We start from the raw sequence: 15,728 nt of genomic DNA on the forward strand, positions 1-15,728 counted from the left end.
CAAGTTCATAGTCGAGTACTGATTAGTGCATTTTTGTGAGGAAACTACTTGCTTCTGGGAAAAGACCTTATGAAAAAATTAGAGGTTACAATGTCAGACACTCACATAGGGCCAGTGGTAGTGTTTGTTCTCAGCAACCATGCTAGGAAAAGCCTCATAATTCATTGGGCATTCAGTAGAGTAAGCAGAAGAACTTTTATTCAGTAGTGGGGAATATTTAGCCCCCATGGCAGTTCTGTTTGACAAATCTTAAAAGCACGACCTTTAAAAGATCAAACTGTTTATAAGTAAGTTTACTGCATACAAACAAAGCTCAAGAATTCTTATAGGAATACAGCACCCAACAATATCAAAATCACAGTGTCTTGATTCTAATAAAAATTTTGATGCAATGATGGGGAGAAATATGGCCTGTAATGAGGAGATAAATGAATCAATCAAAACCAATCCAGAACTGACCCAGATGTTGGAATTGGGCTATGAAAACAGTTACAATAACTGTATTCCATATGTTCAAAAAATTAAGTACAGATATGGAAGATATATAAAAGGAGAACGTTAAACTTGTGAAGATTAAGACTACAGTGTATGAGATAGAAAAGATTCTAGATAAAATTAATGGCATTTCAAACAGTGCAAAAGAAAAGATTAATAGATTTGAAGACATAGTAATAGAAACTACCTAAAATAGATTTTTTAAAAAAGAGAGAAATATAAAAAGTGAATAGAGTGGGGGCGCCTGGGTGGCTCAGTGGGTTAAAGCCTCTGCCTTCAGCTCAGGTCATGATCCCAGGGTCCTGGGATCGAGCCCTGCATCGGGCTCTCTGCTCAGCGGGGAGTCTGCTTCCTCCTCTCTCTCTCTCTCTCTCTCTCTGCCAGCCTCTCTGCCTACTTATGGTCTCTGCCTGTCAAATAAATAAATAAAATCTAAAAACAAAAATGTGAATAGAATAATAGTGAGTTGTGGGACAACTTCAGGTGGCCTCCTATACCTGTGGTTGGACTGTCTTGAAGAGAGATCTCTATCGCCATGTTCCTTGCGTTGTTCACAGTAGACAAGCTGTGGAAACAATCTAAGTGTCCATCAACAGATGAGTGGATAAAGAAAATATGTATGAAAATAGGATACAATGGAATGTTATTCACCTATAAAAAAGAAGAAAATCCTGCCATTTGCTACAAGCTAAGTGAAATAAGTCAGAGAAAGACAAATACTGTATGATCTCATTTGTATGTGGAATCTAAAAAAACTCTGAAATCATAGAAATAGAGTAGATTGATGGTTGCCAGGAGCAAGAGTGTGGGAGAAACAGATGAAGGTGTTCAAAGATTATAGACATCCAGTTAAAAGATGAGTACACTCAGGGGTTCTAGTGTATAGCATGGTGACTATAGTTAACAATAGTGTGTTATATATTTGAAGATTGTTAAAAGAGTATACTTTAAAAGTGTTCATCAGGGGTGCCTCGCTGGCTCAGTAGAGCATATGACTCTTGATCTTGGAGTCATGAGTTTGAGCCCCGTGCTGAATGTAGAGATTACTTTAAAAAGTAATAAAATAAAAGTTTTCATTGTACACACGCATACACATAAGAGGTAACTATGAGTGATGATGAATGTGTTAACTAACCTTACTGTGGCAATCATTTTGCATTATAAACATATTTCAAATAGTGATGTTGTATGCCTTAGACCTATACAATGTTATATGTCAGTTATATCTCAATGAAGCTCAGTGTGGGGATTGGGGTAGGGAAGGTGTGATTGGAATCTCCAAGGACAGAAGAGAGAAATGGAGATGGAAAAAAATTTAAAGAAATAATGGCTGAGAAATTTCCAAATTTGGTGAAAACTATAAATCCATATGTCTAAGCTGCTCAAGTACCAGAAACATGAAGAAAATTATCCCGAGGTGCATGTACTCAAATTGTTTAAAACAGTGAGAATGAGGGGCACCTGGGTGGCTCAGTTAAGCATCTGACTTTGGCTCAAGTCATGATCTCGGGGTCCTGGGGTTAAGCCCCATGTTGGGCTCCATGCTCAGTAGGGAGTCTGCTTCTCCTTCTCCCTCTGCCCCTCTCTTGCCTTGTGCTCACTCACTGTCTTTCTCTCTCAAGTGAATAAAATCTTTAAAAAAACAAACAAACAATGAGAATGAGAAAAAAACTTTAAGTTTTTATTTAAATTCCAGTTAGTTAACATACAGTGTAATATTAGCGTCAGGTTTACTAAATGGTGATTCAACACTTCGATATATCACCCAGTTCTCCTTATAACAAGTGCACTCCTTAATCCCCATCACCTGTTGAACACATCCCCCCCTCCCATCTACCTCCCTTCTGGTAACCATCAGTTTGTTCTCTTTATTTAAGAATCTGTTTCTTGGTTTGCCCCCCCTGCTTTTTTTTTATTCTCCTTGTTCATTTGTTTTCTTTCTTAAGTTCCATGTGTGAGTAAAATCATACGGCATTTGTCTTTTTGTCTTTCTCTGACTTATTTCACTCAGCCTAATACTCTCTAGCTCCATCCATGTCATTGCAAATGGCATTCTTTTTTATGGCTGAATAATAGTCCATTGTGTGTATGTGTGTGTATGTATGTGTATATATATATATATATATATATATATATATATATATATATACATATTACATCTTTTTTTTTTAAGTAGGCTCCCAGGCCAACGTGGGGCTTGAACCCACAGCCCTGAGATCAAGAGTCACATGCTCTACCGACTGAACCAGCCAGACACCCCTGAATCGTCTCTGTCCATTCATTAATTGATGGACTTTTAGGCTATTTCCATAATTTAGCTAAGAAAATGCTGCTATAAACATCAGGGTGCATGTATCCCTTTAAATTAATATTTTTGTATTCTTTGGGTAAATACCTAGTAGTGCTATTGCTGGATCATTAATTTTTTGAAGAACATTGATACTGTGTTCTAGAGTGGCTGTATCAGTTTGCATTCCTATCAACAGTGCAAAAGGGTTCCCCTTTCTCTATATCCTTGCCAACACCTGTTATTTCTTATGTTGTTGATTTAAGCCAGAGAATGAGAAAATTTTAAAAGTGGCAAGAGGGAAAGAAAAACATGTAAAATATAAGGGAACAAAGATAAAGATAACAGGTTTCTTGTCAAAAATAATGCAGACTAGGGGCGCCTGGGTGGCTCAGTGGGCTAAAGCCTCTGCCTTCAGCTCAGGTCTTGATCCCAGGATTCTGGGATCAAGCCCTGAATTGGGCTCTCTGCTCAGCGGGGAGCCTGCTTCCTCCTCTCTCTCTCTCTCTCTCTGCCTGCCTCTCTGCCTACTTGTGATCTGTCAAATAAATAAGTAAATAAATCTTTAAAAAAATAATAATGCAAACAAGAAAATAGTACAACACCATCCTTAAAGTATGGAAAGAAAAGAAACCTGTTGATTTTGAATTCTGTATGCAGTGATAATATCTTTCAAAGTGAAGGTGAAATACTTTTCAGACATCTAAAATAATTAATCAGGGCGCCTGGGTGGCTCAGTGGGTTAAGCCGCTGCCTTCGGCTCAGGTCATGATCTCAGGGTCCTGGGATCGAGTTCCGCATCGGGCTCTCTGCTCAGCAGGGAGCCTGCTTCCTCCTCTCTCTCTCTCTCTGCCTGCCTCTCTGCCTACTTGTGATCTCTCTCTGTCAAATAAATTAAAAAAAAAATCTTTAAAATAATTAATCACTAATAGACCTCCACTATAAAAAATGTTATAGGAAAATAATACCAGATAAAATCTGTATCTATACTAGGGAGAGAAGAGCACTTGAAATGATAACTACATGGGCAAATATAAGACTTTTCCCCTCTTATTTAAATTTTTTATTTATCAGATAATTGAAAAAAATATAACATTCATACCATATGTAAAAATAAAATGCATGACACCAAATATCACAAAGTTGGGAAGGAGAAGATGGAAGCATACTTTTATAAGGTTGTTACTCTAAATGTGAAGTAGTTTAATACCACTTAAGGGTAGACTGTGCTACAATAAAGATGTAAACCTTATAGTAAACATAAAAATAGCGAAGAGTTTTGGGGTGCCTGGCTGGCTCAGGTGGTGGGGCAAGGCAACTTTTGATCTCACGGTCATGAGTTCAAGCCTCACATTGGGCCTAGAGCCTACCTAAAAATAAGTAAAAGTTAAGAAAAACACAAAGAGTTTTAGCTAGTATACCAGCAAAGCAGATACAATGAAATTATAAAAAATATTCAATCCAAAAAGCAGAGAAAGAACAGAAAAGGACAAAGAATGTATGTTAAATATAGAAAACAAGATGATACATTTCAACTTAACCATATCAATGGTCACATTAAATATAAATGTCTAAATATCCCCATTAAAAGACAGAGATCATCAGATTAGATAAGAAAGCAAGATCCAACTGTATGTTGCTTACAAGAAATGTTTTATTTTAAAACATTTAAATTTTAAAAGAAAAGATATGGAGGTGCCTGGGTGGTTCAGTGGGTTAAGCCTCTGCCTTTAGCTCAGGTCATGACCTCAGGGTCCTGGGATCAAGACCCGTATTGGGCTCTCTGCTCAACAGGCTCTCTCTCTGCTCAATTGGACTTGCTCTCTGCCTGCTGCTCTGCCTACTTGTGATATCTCTCTCTCTCTATTCAATAGATAAATAAAATCTTTTTAAAAAATAAAAGAAAAGATGTGATGTGCTCACACTGGTCAAAGGAAGCTGAAGTGGGATTATTAATTTTAGGTGAAGTGGATTTCAGAGCAAAGACTATCACCAGAGCTAATGGAAGGCATTTTGATAATGGGATCAACGCAGCAGGAGGAAATAATAACCATAAACATTTATGTACCTAATAGCATAGATTCAAAATGGATGAAGAAAAACTGGTAGAACTGTAAGGTATAACAGACAAATCTACACTTACAGTTGACAGTTTCAGTACACTTTTCTCACTAATTGATACAGGAAATTATTAAGACTTTATAAGATTTGAATAAAACTGTCAACTTGACCTAATTGGCATTTATAGACCACTCTTCCCAGCCACAGTGGAATATACATTCTTTTTAGACGTACATGGAACACTTCCCAAGATAGAGCATATTCTATGTCATAAAACAAGTCTCAATATATTTAGACAAATTCAAGTTTCACAAAGCACGTTCTTTGACTACAGAGGAATTAAAGTAGACATTAAGAATGGAAGGATCTTTGGTGCCTGGGTAGCTCAGTTGGTTAAGTGCCTGCCTTCATCTTAGGTTATGATCCCGGGATACTGGGATCGAGTCCCATGTCGGGCTCTCTGCTCAGCTGGGAGCCTGCTTCTCCCTCTCCTTCTGCCAGCCACTCTGCCTGCTTGTGCATGAGCTGTCTTTATATCTCTCTCAAATAAATAAAGTCTTTTAAAAAAAGAAAAAAAAAAGAAAGCTCTCTGGAAAAGGCTCAAACATTTGGGAGCCAATCAACATACTTCTAAGTAGTCCGTGGGTCAAAGAAGAAATCAAAAGGGAAATAAGGGATTTTGAACTGAATAAAAGTGAAAACACAATATATTAGAATTAGTAGGGTGCTGCTAGAGCTGCGTTTAGGGGGAAATCTGTAGTCCTAAAATGCCTGTTTTAGAAAGAAGAAAGATCTCAGATTAGTGATAGCCAAGCCTCCCTAAATTATAAAAAGAAGAGCACGTGAAACCAAAGTTAAGTAGGAGAATAGGAATAGAAAAAACAGCAGAAATCAATGAATTAGAAAATAGAAACACAATAGGGAAAACCAGCGAATCAAAGCTGGTTCTTTGAGATGGGTAAAATTGGTGAACCTTTAGCCAGAGAGATCATTTTTTTAAAATGTGCTGTTAGAATTAACATCCCAGTGTCAGAAAAGTAGTCTACATTTCATTTTTTTATAAAGTCATATTTTTAGATCGTGTAAGTTGTTCAAAGGCACCAATTACTGTGTCTTAATTGGGAGAATTTTTTCCTGTTTTTGAAAGAACTGTAGTTTAGGGACGCCTGGGTGGCTCAGTTGGTTAAGCGACTGCCTTCGGCTCGGGTCATGATCCCAGCCTTCTGGGATCGAGTCCCACATCGGGCTCCTTGCTCAGCGGGGAGCCTGCTTCTCCCTCTGCCTCTGCCTGCCATTCTGTCTGCCTGTGCTCGCTCACTCTCCCTCTCTCTCTCTGACAAATAAATAAAATCTTTAAAAAAAAAAAAGAACTGTAGTTTATAAGAGAAAGATCTGGCAAATGTTACAGACATGGCACAATTTCATAGCTTAACTCATTTAACTTAGCTCTGGTAGTTTGTGACGTGTTAGTTGAGTATTGTGAAAAGAAATAGGTCCATGGCTGTTAACAAGTATATGCTCTTGTTTGATGAATTTTTTGTGTATCATTTCGGTTTTTTGTTAATACATTATTGCTGTTTACCCAGGCACCCCTAAGAGAACTATGACTATTTCTCTGAGGAGGAGAAAACTTAGTGGAGATGTTTGAGTGACCCTTAGTGAAATAAGGAACAGATTTATTGTAGATACTGTAAGCAAGGACAGTTGCGAATGTTAAAGACCAGAGCATCAGACTTCTACTTATAAAAAAGGAATGGGGATACCTAGGTGGCACAGTAGGTGGAGCGTCTGACTCCTGGTTGTCGGCTCAGGTCATGACCTCAGGGTTGTGGGATCGAGTCCTTTGTTGGGCTCTGGACTCAGCACTGAGTCTGCTTAAGACTCTCTCCATCTTCTCTCTGCCCCTCCCTCCCACACTCTTGTTCTCTCTCTCAAATAAATAAATCTAAAAAAAAAAAAAAAAGGAATAACCTTTTTTTTTTTTTTTAAAGATTTTATTTATTTATTTGATAGAAATAGACACAGCGAGAGAGGGAACACAAGCAGAGGGATTGGGAAAGGGAGAAGCAAGCTTCCTGCTGAGTAGGGAGCCCGATGCGGGGCTCGATCCCAGAACCCTGGGATCATGACCTGAGCCGAAGGTAGACGCTTAACGACTGAGCCACCCAGGCGCCCCAAAAAGGAATAACCTTTTAATGGAAGATAAAATGATATGACTCAAAGTAATAACCTCCATTTTAGTCATTGAGCGTATTCAGGCAGCGGCTGGATTCTTGAACAATGCCCTCATTGACAGTGGTTTAATTTAATCACCTTTAAAGTTCATTATGACTCATAAGATTATATTCTTTGCCCTTTGCCAATGAACTTTTTTATTCCTGTGATTAACAGAGAAGGAAAAACATGAAAAAATACAGCACTTGGTGTCACTCTGAAACAGAAGAATTAGGATGTTTGCCATTATGCGAAGACTTTAATTCTGTTTTTGTTTTTGTTTTTTCCTGGAGATATGTAAGGGCTTCACATAGAGAATCTAGAGACAAGTTGTATGTGTATATATCTGTACATAACACATACACACAGACTCACAGATTATGTAGTGTCTGTATATATGTATGTATAAATATATGTGAATGTGAGTGTGTGTATGTATGTTTATACAGAAATATGTGTGGGTGGATAGATATATATACATATATAATATGTACTTACATTATAATTTAGGACTATTTTCTCTCACATATGCATTTTTAGTTTTGGAATAGAATACCTTTTTCTTTTTTAAAGATCTTTTTTATTTCTTCATTTGAGAGAGAGTGAGCAAAAGCTTGAACAGCGGGGAGGGGCAGTGGGAGAGGGAAAATCAGATGCCTCCCTGAGCCGGGAGTCCAATACAGGGCTCAATCCCAGGACCCTGAGATCACGAACTGAAAGCTGAAGGCTGAACTTAACTGACTGAGCCACCCAGGTGCCCCTAGAATACCTGTTTTAAAATGGTTTTTACCATATTATTTTTTTAAAGAATCATTTACTATTTTCCTTTTAACTTTTTATACCTAATATGGGAAGAGTACTGACCTTTGCTTTGACTTCCTCACCACAGTGCTCTATCTTACTCACTGCCATCTTACCTACTTTTCTGAAGAACAGGAAATTACCAGAATGATACCGATCATTTCAACCAATACTGGGTTAACTGTTTTTGTCATAGTTTTCATTTGTGAATACAGCATCATTTAATATTTATTAAATGATGCTGTATTCACAAAATTTCTCTTTTCTTAGTATCTGTTTTGTCACCTAAACAAAGCTTGATAAGGATATTATAAATACATAATTTTTGTTATGGGGAAATTTCACACCCCAGAGTATAATTTCCTCAGTTTACTTTTAGTAAACAAACTTTTATTACACATAGATCACATCTTATTTTTCTATTTAAAATTGAGGATAGAATGAAATGGGAATTGTTTATAGGGGGAGTGAATTTGACATTTCTGTTCATCAGTATAGCATTCTTCTGGTTTTATTAATCTTCTCTTCTTCTTTGGATTAATATTTGTTTTCTTTTTGATAGGCAGTGATGGTTTCCGAAGACTTTAATATAGAAGCTCCCAATTATTTGTCTAAGGAATCTGAAGTTCTTATTTATGCCAGACAAGATTCACAGTGCATTGATTGTTTCCAAGCTTTTTTGCCTGTGCACTACCGCTATCATCGGCCACATAGTAAAGATGGAGAAACCTTTATTGTGGTCAATAACCCTGATTTATTGATGTATTGTGACCAAGGTGAGAGTTGCAAGTCTTTTCTGCGGGTTGAAAATAAAAATAAAGGTATGATGGCAAGTCCAAAGTCAAGGACAGGGGTGACAGAAGGTTTCTTTTTACTTTCCTTTTTAACTTTTTTTTTTTTTTTTTAAAGAAGATTTTATTTATTTATTTATTTGTCAGAGAGAGAAAGAGAGCACAAGCAGGGGGAGCAGCAGAGGGAGAAGGACAAGTAGGCTCCCTGCTGAACAAGGAGCCTGATGTGAGATTTGATTCCAGGACCATGACCTGAGCCGAAGAAGAACTGACTGAGCCACTCAGGCAGCCCCTTTTTTAACCTTTTCATTGTAAAATACACGATAGGTATAGAAAAGCTTCACAAATAAATAGTTTAGTATATTATTATAAGGCAAAGACCCTTCCTTGTAACTACCACCCAGGTAAAGAAATAGAGCTTTACCAGTCACCCTAGAAGCAGCTGTGTGTCCGGTCTCAATCATAGCCTCCTCCTTTCCTCTAAGACTAACCCATATCCTGACTTTTAATCAGTTGCTTATGTTTCTTTATACTTTTTTCACCCAAGTGTGCGTTCGTGGATAGTAAAGCCTCATCTTCCCCATTTGAAGAAATGTATTTCCACTAAGTCTCTTAATTTACAAGTTTCCCCTCTTTCCCTTTCTTTTTTTTAGATTCACCTGTTGAGAAACCTGGGTCATCTGACCTGTCTAGTTTCTCATAGTTGGGGTTTTGGTGATTTTGCTTATGGCATTCATCTAGCCTCTTTATTTCCTGGAAATTGGCTGCTGGCTCCAGAGCTGTGATCAGATTCAGTTTGATTCTTTTGACAAGACTATAGGTGGTGCTGTGTTCTTGTATGAGGACTCATATAATGTCTGGTGTGTTTCTTTTTTTTGGCCATTGATCCTCTGCCCTTGTGCTGCTTTCTGTTTCTTTATGCTGCTTTGCAGGACTTACAGCTGTTGTGGTGTTTTGTCTACTTGTATATATTTTTTGTGTTTGAGGGAATACTTTACCACCTAGTTTTGTGTAAATGTTAGCCATGAGTCTTTGGTTTGGGAAATAATTGTTCTTTCTGTTTTTATGTATGCATTTGAATTTAAAAAAAAAAACCAAAAAACAAGGAACTATGCTTCCTCATTTTCAGTCTTCCTAGAATCAGGACTTTAAGAAGTCCGGACTTTCAGATTTTGGTTCTTTTTTTTTTTTTTTAAGATTTTATTTATTTATTTGACAGAGATCACAAGTAGGCAGAGGGTCAGGCAGAGAGAAAGGAGGAAGCAGGCTCCCTGCTGAGCAGAGAGCCCGATGTGGGGCTTTATCCCAGGACCCTGGGATCATGACCTGAGCTGAAGGCAGAGACTTTAACCCACTGAGCCACCCAGGCGCCCCCAGATTTTGGTTCTTTGTGTCTCCAAATTTAGGTTGATTAGAATATTCACAAATCAGTAGCACCAAAGATTGGGAGATAGGAAGGTTTTTTTTTTTTTTTAAGATTTTATTTATTTATTTGACAGAGAGAGATCACAGGTAGGTAGAGAGGCTGGCAGAGAGAGAGAGAGAGAGGGAAGCAGGCTCCCTGCCGAGCAGAGAGCCCGATGTGGGACTCGATCCCAGGACCCTGAGATCATGACCTGAGCTGAAGGCAGCGGCTTAACCTACTAAACCACCCAGGCGCCCCGGGAGATAGGAAGTTTTTAATCATACTTTGCTGCCATGATAAATTTCATGATGAGAAAATAATAAACTGTTCAACTTTGTTAGATCTGTTCATCCAACCTAGTTTTTTTTTCTTTTAATTACTCAGAATAAAGTTTGGAAAAGTGTCCTCTCCTGGAGTTCTGGTATTGTGTTTTGTTTTGTTTTGTTTTGTTTTTTTAGTCTGAATGTTCTTTTTTTTTTTTTTTTTTTAAAGATTTTATTTATTTCTTTGACAGAGAGAAATTACAAGTACACTGAGAGGCAGGCAGAGAGGGAGAGAGAAGGAAGCAGGCTCCCTGCTGAGCAGAGAGCCCGATGCGGGACTCGATCCCAGGACCCTGAGATCATGACCTGAGCCGAAGGCAGTGGCTTAACCCACTGAGCCACCCAGGCGCCCCCTGAATGTTCTTTATATGGGTTTGTTTAGTCTATGGAAATATTTTTCAGTTGTATGTTTAGGATCTGTTAATTTTTGAGTATATGTTATACTTCAAAAAAAGTTTAAGTTAAAGTTTTTAAAAAATTGTACCTACTGGGGGCACCCTGGGTGGCTCAGTAGGTTGGGTGTCTGCCTTCGGCTTAGGTCTTAATCTCTACATCCTGGGATTAAGCTCCACAGCTGGCTTCCTGCTTAGTGGGGAGTCTGCTTCTCCCTCCCTCTGCTCCTTCTCTCTCTCAAATAAATAAATAAATAACATCTTAAGGAAAAAAAGTGGCACCTACTGTAATGGGATTTATTAAGAACTCATGCTTAACTTCTGTACAGTCTTGGTAATTTTGTAATTTCTTAGGCATCCTCTTAGAACAGGTTGCTGAAATAAAACGGCATGTGATAGATGGATTCAGGTCTTGTACATGTGTGGCAAAGAGTATGAGTACTCATATCTCAACATGGAAGACTGGTTTAGTGTCTAGTCCAGATGCATGTTTTCTGATATGATGTTCTACCACTTTTTCTCAGAGTTTCCAATTTTGAAATGCTGGGCTCAGTCACAAGTGGCAGCTCCTTGTGCTTTGAAGAATAAGGATATATGCCAGTGGAACAATATGAAATACAAATCAGTAAGTTAATATTTTGAGGTGTTTTTCAATCATACTGCATTATTTAAAACTCATAATGTTTCTGCCACATTTAAGGGATTAGCATTTTATATTCTACCATTAAAAGCTGTTTTTTGTTTGTTTTTTTTTTAATTTTTTAAAAAAGATTTTATATATTTATTTGACAGGGAAAAAGAGAACAAGCACAGGGAGAGGGAGGCAAAAGGAGAGGGAGAAGCAGGCTACTGCTGAGCAAGGAGCCCAATGTGGGGCTCAGTCCTAGGATCCTGGGATCAGGACCTGGGCCGAAGACAACTATTTAACCTGCTGAGCCAACCAGGAAACCTTTGTTTGTTTTTAATGTTGTTTCTTTGCTACTGATGGCAACAATGGCTCCTCATTTCCGTAGAGTCATAGAATCATTTAATTTGGGGACTGGAGATTTAGGGTTAGTTCCATGCCTTATATTAGTCCAGAGCCCAAGTAAGCTAATATGCTTTTTAAACGTGTGGAGTAGCAACAAATAACAGTGCTATGTCCATCTGGTTTTACTTTATCTAGAAAAATGTTTCCACAGCTGATGTCAAAGAAATCACTGCCTATGTTTTTTCCAGGGGTTTGATGGTTTCTTGTCTCACATTTAGGTTTTTAGTCCATTTTGAGTTTATTTTTATGTATGGTTTAAGAAGGTGGTCCAGTTTCATTCTTGGTTTTACTTTATAGGTACTTTATTTTATTTAGAACTTTTTATTAACTTTTGAACAATGAAGTCAATTAGTTAACTTCAATATATTACATAGAAAAAGTGAGAAAAGAGAAATAAAGACTCCAAGTAGTAATATTTCGACTATGATAAAGTTTCTAGACAGTTGTATTGCAATTTATATATCTAAATCCAGGTTGTGGCCAGCCATTTTAATAGTTTTGACCCCGACCTTGTTTTCAGTTAATAAATTAGGTAAGTATTCTTATTTCATTATCATTGGCTTTGTCTGAGGAGTGTACAGTTTTCTATTTACCTTCTTAAGCTATCATGGTCTACTTCTCTCTGTTCAGTGGCAAGTCTTATACAACCATCTCTCTTCTTTCCCTCTTTTCCTAACCTTTCCTTCCTCTTTTATGAGCTGCATTTTAACTGATGGTTGTACTATCTATTTGTCTTTCACTTTGACCCTAATTCTCTTTAAGGTCTGCCTCCTTTGGTGGAATAGCACAATCTCTGTCAACATTCTTACAATTTACTTTTACAAAGAGTCAAATGAGTCTGCAGTAAAAGTAAAATAAATTAGGGGCACCTGGGTGGCTCAGTGGGTTAAAGCCTCTGCCTTCAGCTCAGGTCATGATCCCAGCGTCCTGGGATCAAGCCCCACATAGGGCTCTCTGCTCAGCAGGGAACCTGCTTCCTCCTCTCTGTCTGCCTCTCCGCCTACTTGTGATCTCTGTCTGTTAAATAAATAAAATCTTTTAAAAAAAAAAAAAGTAAAATAAATTAAAATGTTAAGCCCACAGACAGATAAACATAAAGCAGATTTGTTTGTATGTGCTGTTGGAGATTAATATAGATTTGAAGTATTTTCCTTGGAGTTGCTTTGAAGCCTGTCTACCAGCTAGCCTAGAGAACAACTAGTTACCGTTAAGTCTTACTACAAGGCACTGCTATTTTGTAGTGGGGAACTCTCTTAGAGCTGACAATTGTAAGAAGTATGACTCTGCTAATATGTTTTGTAGCGTAGAGTTGCTTTTGAGTAGATTTCCATTAGCATATGGAACCTGAACTTTTTTTACACTCTAAAATACATCTGGAGGGGCGCCTGGGTGGCTCAGTGGGTTAAGCCGCTGCCTTCAGCTCAGGTCATGATCTCAGGGTCCTGGGATCGAGTCCCACATCGGGCTCTCTGCTCAGCAGGGAGCCTGCCTCCCCCTCTCTCTCTCTCTATCTGCCTCTCCATCTACTTGTGATTCCTCTCTATCAAATAAATAAATAAAACCTTTAAAAAAAAATCTCTTAAAATACATCTGGAGAATTACATGTGATTTTCTTATGTGAATGAAGAGTATAATTAGTGTTTACAATTTATTAATTTAAAATACTGGTAGTGTGCATTGCTACAAAATAAGTAATTACCTTATTAAAACATTCTGAATTCAGTTCTCTTTTAGACCATGTAACTTGAAATAAAAGGTCTTAATGAACCCTTTGATTTGTGTGTGTGTATGTGTGTGTTAACATTTCTTGTTTATATATATCAGGAAAATAGGTGACCATCACTGAGGTGGTGATCTACACTAAGTCTTGTTTGTTTAAGACACCATTTTTTAAAAAGATAATTTAAAAGATAAAAAGATAAAGATAAATAAAAAGATAAAAAATTATCTTTTTTTAAAAAATAATTTTAAAAGATAATTTTTAAAAGATAATTTGAAAAGATAATTTTCAAATTAACATTTGTTTTGGATGTGAAATTATACTCCAGATATTTATAAAAAGGAACCAAAAATGAGAGCATTCCCAAGTTACCTAAATTTTAATATTTTTAAAAACCGATTTTATTGGGGCGCCTGGGTGGCTCAGCGGGTTAGGCCTCTGCCTTCTGCTCAGGTCATGATCTCAGGGTCCTGGGATCGAGCCCTGCATCAGTCTGTCTGCTTAGTGGGGAGCCTGCTTCCCCCCACCCCGCCCCTGCCTCTGCCTACTTGTGATCTCTGTCTGTCAAATAAATAAATAAATCTTAAAAAAAAAACACCCCGATTTTCTTTTCTTTTTTTATGATTTTACTTTCTTTTTTTTTAAAGATTTTATTTATTTATTTGACAGACAGAGATCACAAATAGGCAGGGAGGCAGGCAGAGGGAGAGAGGGGGAAGCAGGCTTCCCGCTGAGCAGACAGCCTGATGCAGGGCTCCATCCGAGGACCCTGAGATCATGACCAGAGCCGAAGGCAGAGAGGCCTAACCTGCTGAGCCACCCAGGCCCCCCCAGAGGCAGAGGCTTAACCCACTGAGCTACCCAGGTGCCCCGATTTTACTTATTTATTTACCAGAGATTGAGGGAGAGAGAGAGAGCACATGAGTACACGCAGGGGGAGTGGCCGGCAGAAAGAGAAGCAGGCTCCGTGCTGAACAGGGATCCCGATGCAGGACTCCCATCTGACGGGGATCATGACCTAAGCGGAAGGCAGACAGTTAACCGACTGAGCCACCCAGGTGTCCCTAAAAAACTATTTTAAACCACAAAATTTCCTAGAGTTTTTATCCTCTTTATCTTCAAAACCAAATAGAACATAGAAACCAAGTTGAACTGTAGGAGAACTGTTTTGTTGGTCAGGATGACAGTGACTTTGATGTTTTAACAGTAAAAGACACATTCACTGTGTAACTTGTGAATAATAGACTTTTTAAAGGTATTTTGGAGAGAGAAACAGCAAAACAGAAGTGATTGAATACTTTAGCTTTATTGTTGTTTTAATGTTTTTCCTTTAGGGCTTTGACTGAGAGATAATTCTGTATTCTAATAGAAAGGTAACAAAAAGAAGTAAATGTTTATACTGATTACAGAGGTGACAATGGCAGATAGCTAACATCAGTAGAAAGTAGAAATCAAAATTAATGAGAATTTAAGGATTATTGTGATGAATCTGATTCTGTTACATTAAATGAAATGTTGAATCCAAAAGAATCACTCACATGTAGTGTAGCATTGGCTGAAAGATACTAAAAGAAAAAAATTACATTAAAAGTCAAAGAACTAGGTCTCACCTTAGGGCCTGCATTTTAGATGTCTCTAACCTCTCTCTCTCTCTCCTTCTCTAGGTATATAAGAACGTGACTCTACAGGTTCCAGTGGGACTAACTATACATACCTCCTTAGTGTGTTCTGTGACTCTGCTCATTACCATCCTGTGTTCAACTCTGATCCTTGTGGCTGTTTTCAAATATGGCCATTTTTCCCTATAAGTTTTGTGGAGCTTAATGCTTCCCATAAACCTAAATAAGACCTATTTACTTGTGATCAGAAGTGTTCTTCTAGGGGTGCCTGGGTGGCTCAGTCGGTTAAGTGGCTTCTTCAGTTCATGATCTCAGGGTCCTGAGATCCAGCTCCTTGCTCCACAGGGAGCCTGCTTCTCCCTCTCCCTCTGTGGTTCTCCCCGCTTATACTCTAGCTCTCAAATAAATAAAATAACATGTTTAAAAAAAAAAAAAAGGGAGTGTTCTTCTAGAATTACGTCGTTGTTTTTGTCTTCATTTATGGCTATAATTTTGTGTACTAGAGGAAATTTTGGACCATTTTCAATCCATTCCAGAATTTAGTACTCTGTTGTATAGACCATTGATAATCTTTAAGCAAGTACCAATAG

The 15,728-nt window shown here is 37.9% G+C and overlaps 1 protein-coding gene across 1 annotated transcript in view; it reads left to right on the forward strand.

Annotated features, from left to right (window-relative positions):
* The window catches only part of PIGX (phosphatidylinositol glycan anchor biosynthesis class X), a 44,372-nt gene extending 29,010 nt beyond the window's left edge, over positions 1–15,362 (forward strand). Inside the window, exons 5-7 of the mRNA XM_032342159.1 lie at positions 8,421–8,634; positions 11,294–11,394; positions 15,184–15,362. Coding sequence (XP_032198050.1) covers positions 8,421–8,634; positions 11,294–11,394; positions 15,184–15,327 — 459 coding nt within the window. The 3' untranslated portion in view covers positions 15,328–15,362. The remainder of the gene's footprint in view (positions 1–8,420; positions 8,635–11,293; positions 11,395–15,183) is intronic.
* The last annotated feature ends 366 nt before the right edge of the window (positions 15,363–15,728 follow it).

This window comes from Mustela erminea, chromosome 1 (assembly GCF_009829155.1).
Source record: "Mustela erminea isolate mMusErm1 chromosome 1, mMusErm1.Pri, whole genome shotgun sequence".
Taxonomy (NCBI): domain Eukaryota; kingdom Metazoa; phylum Chordata; class Mammalia; order Carnivora; family Mustelidae; genus Mustela; species Mustela erminea.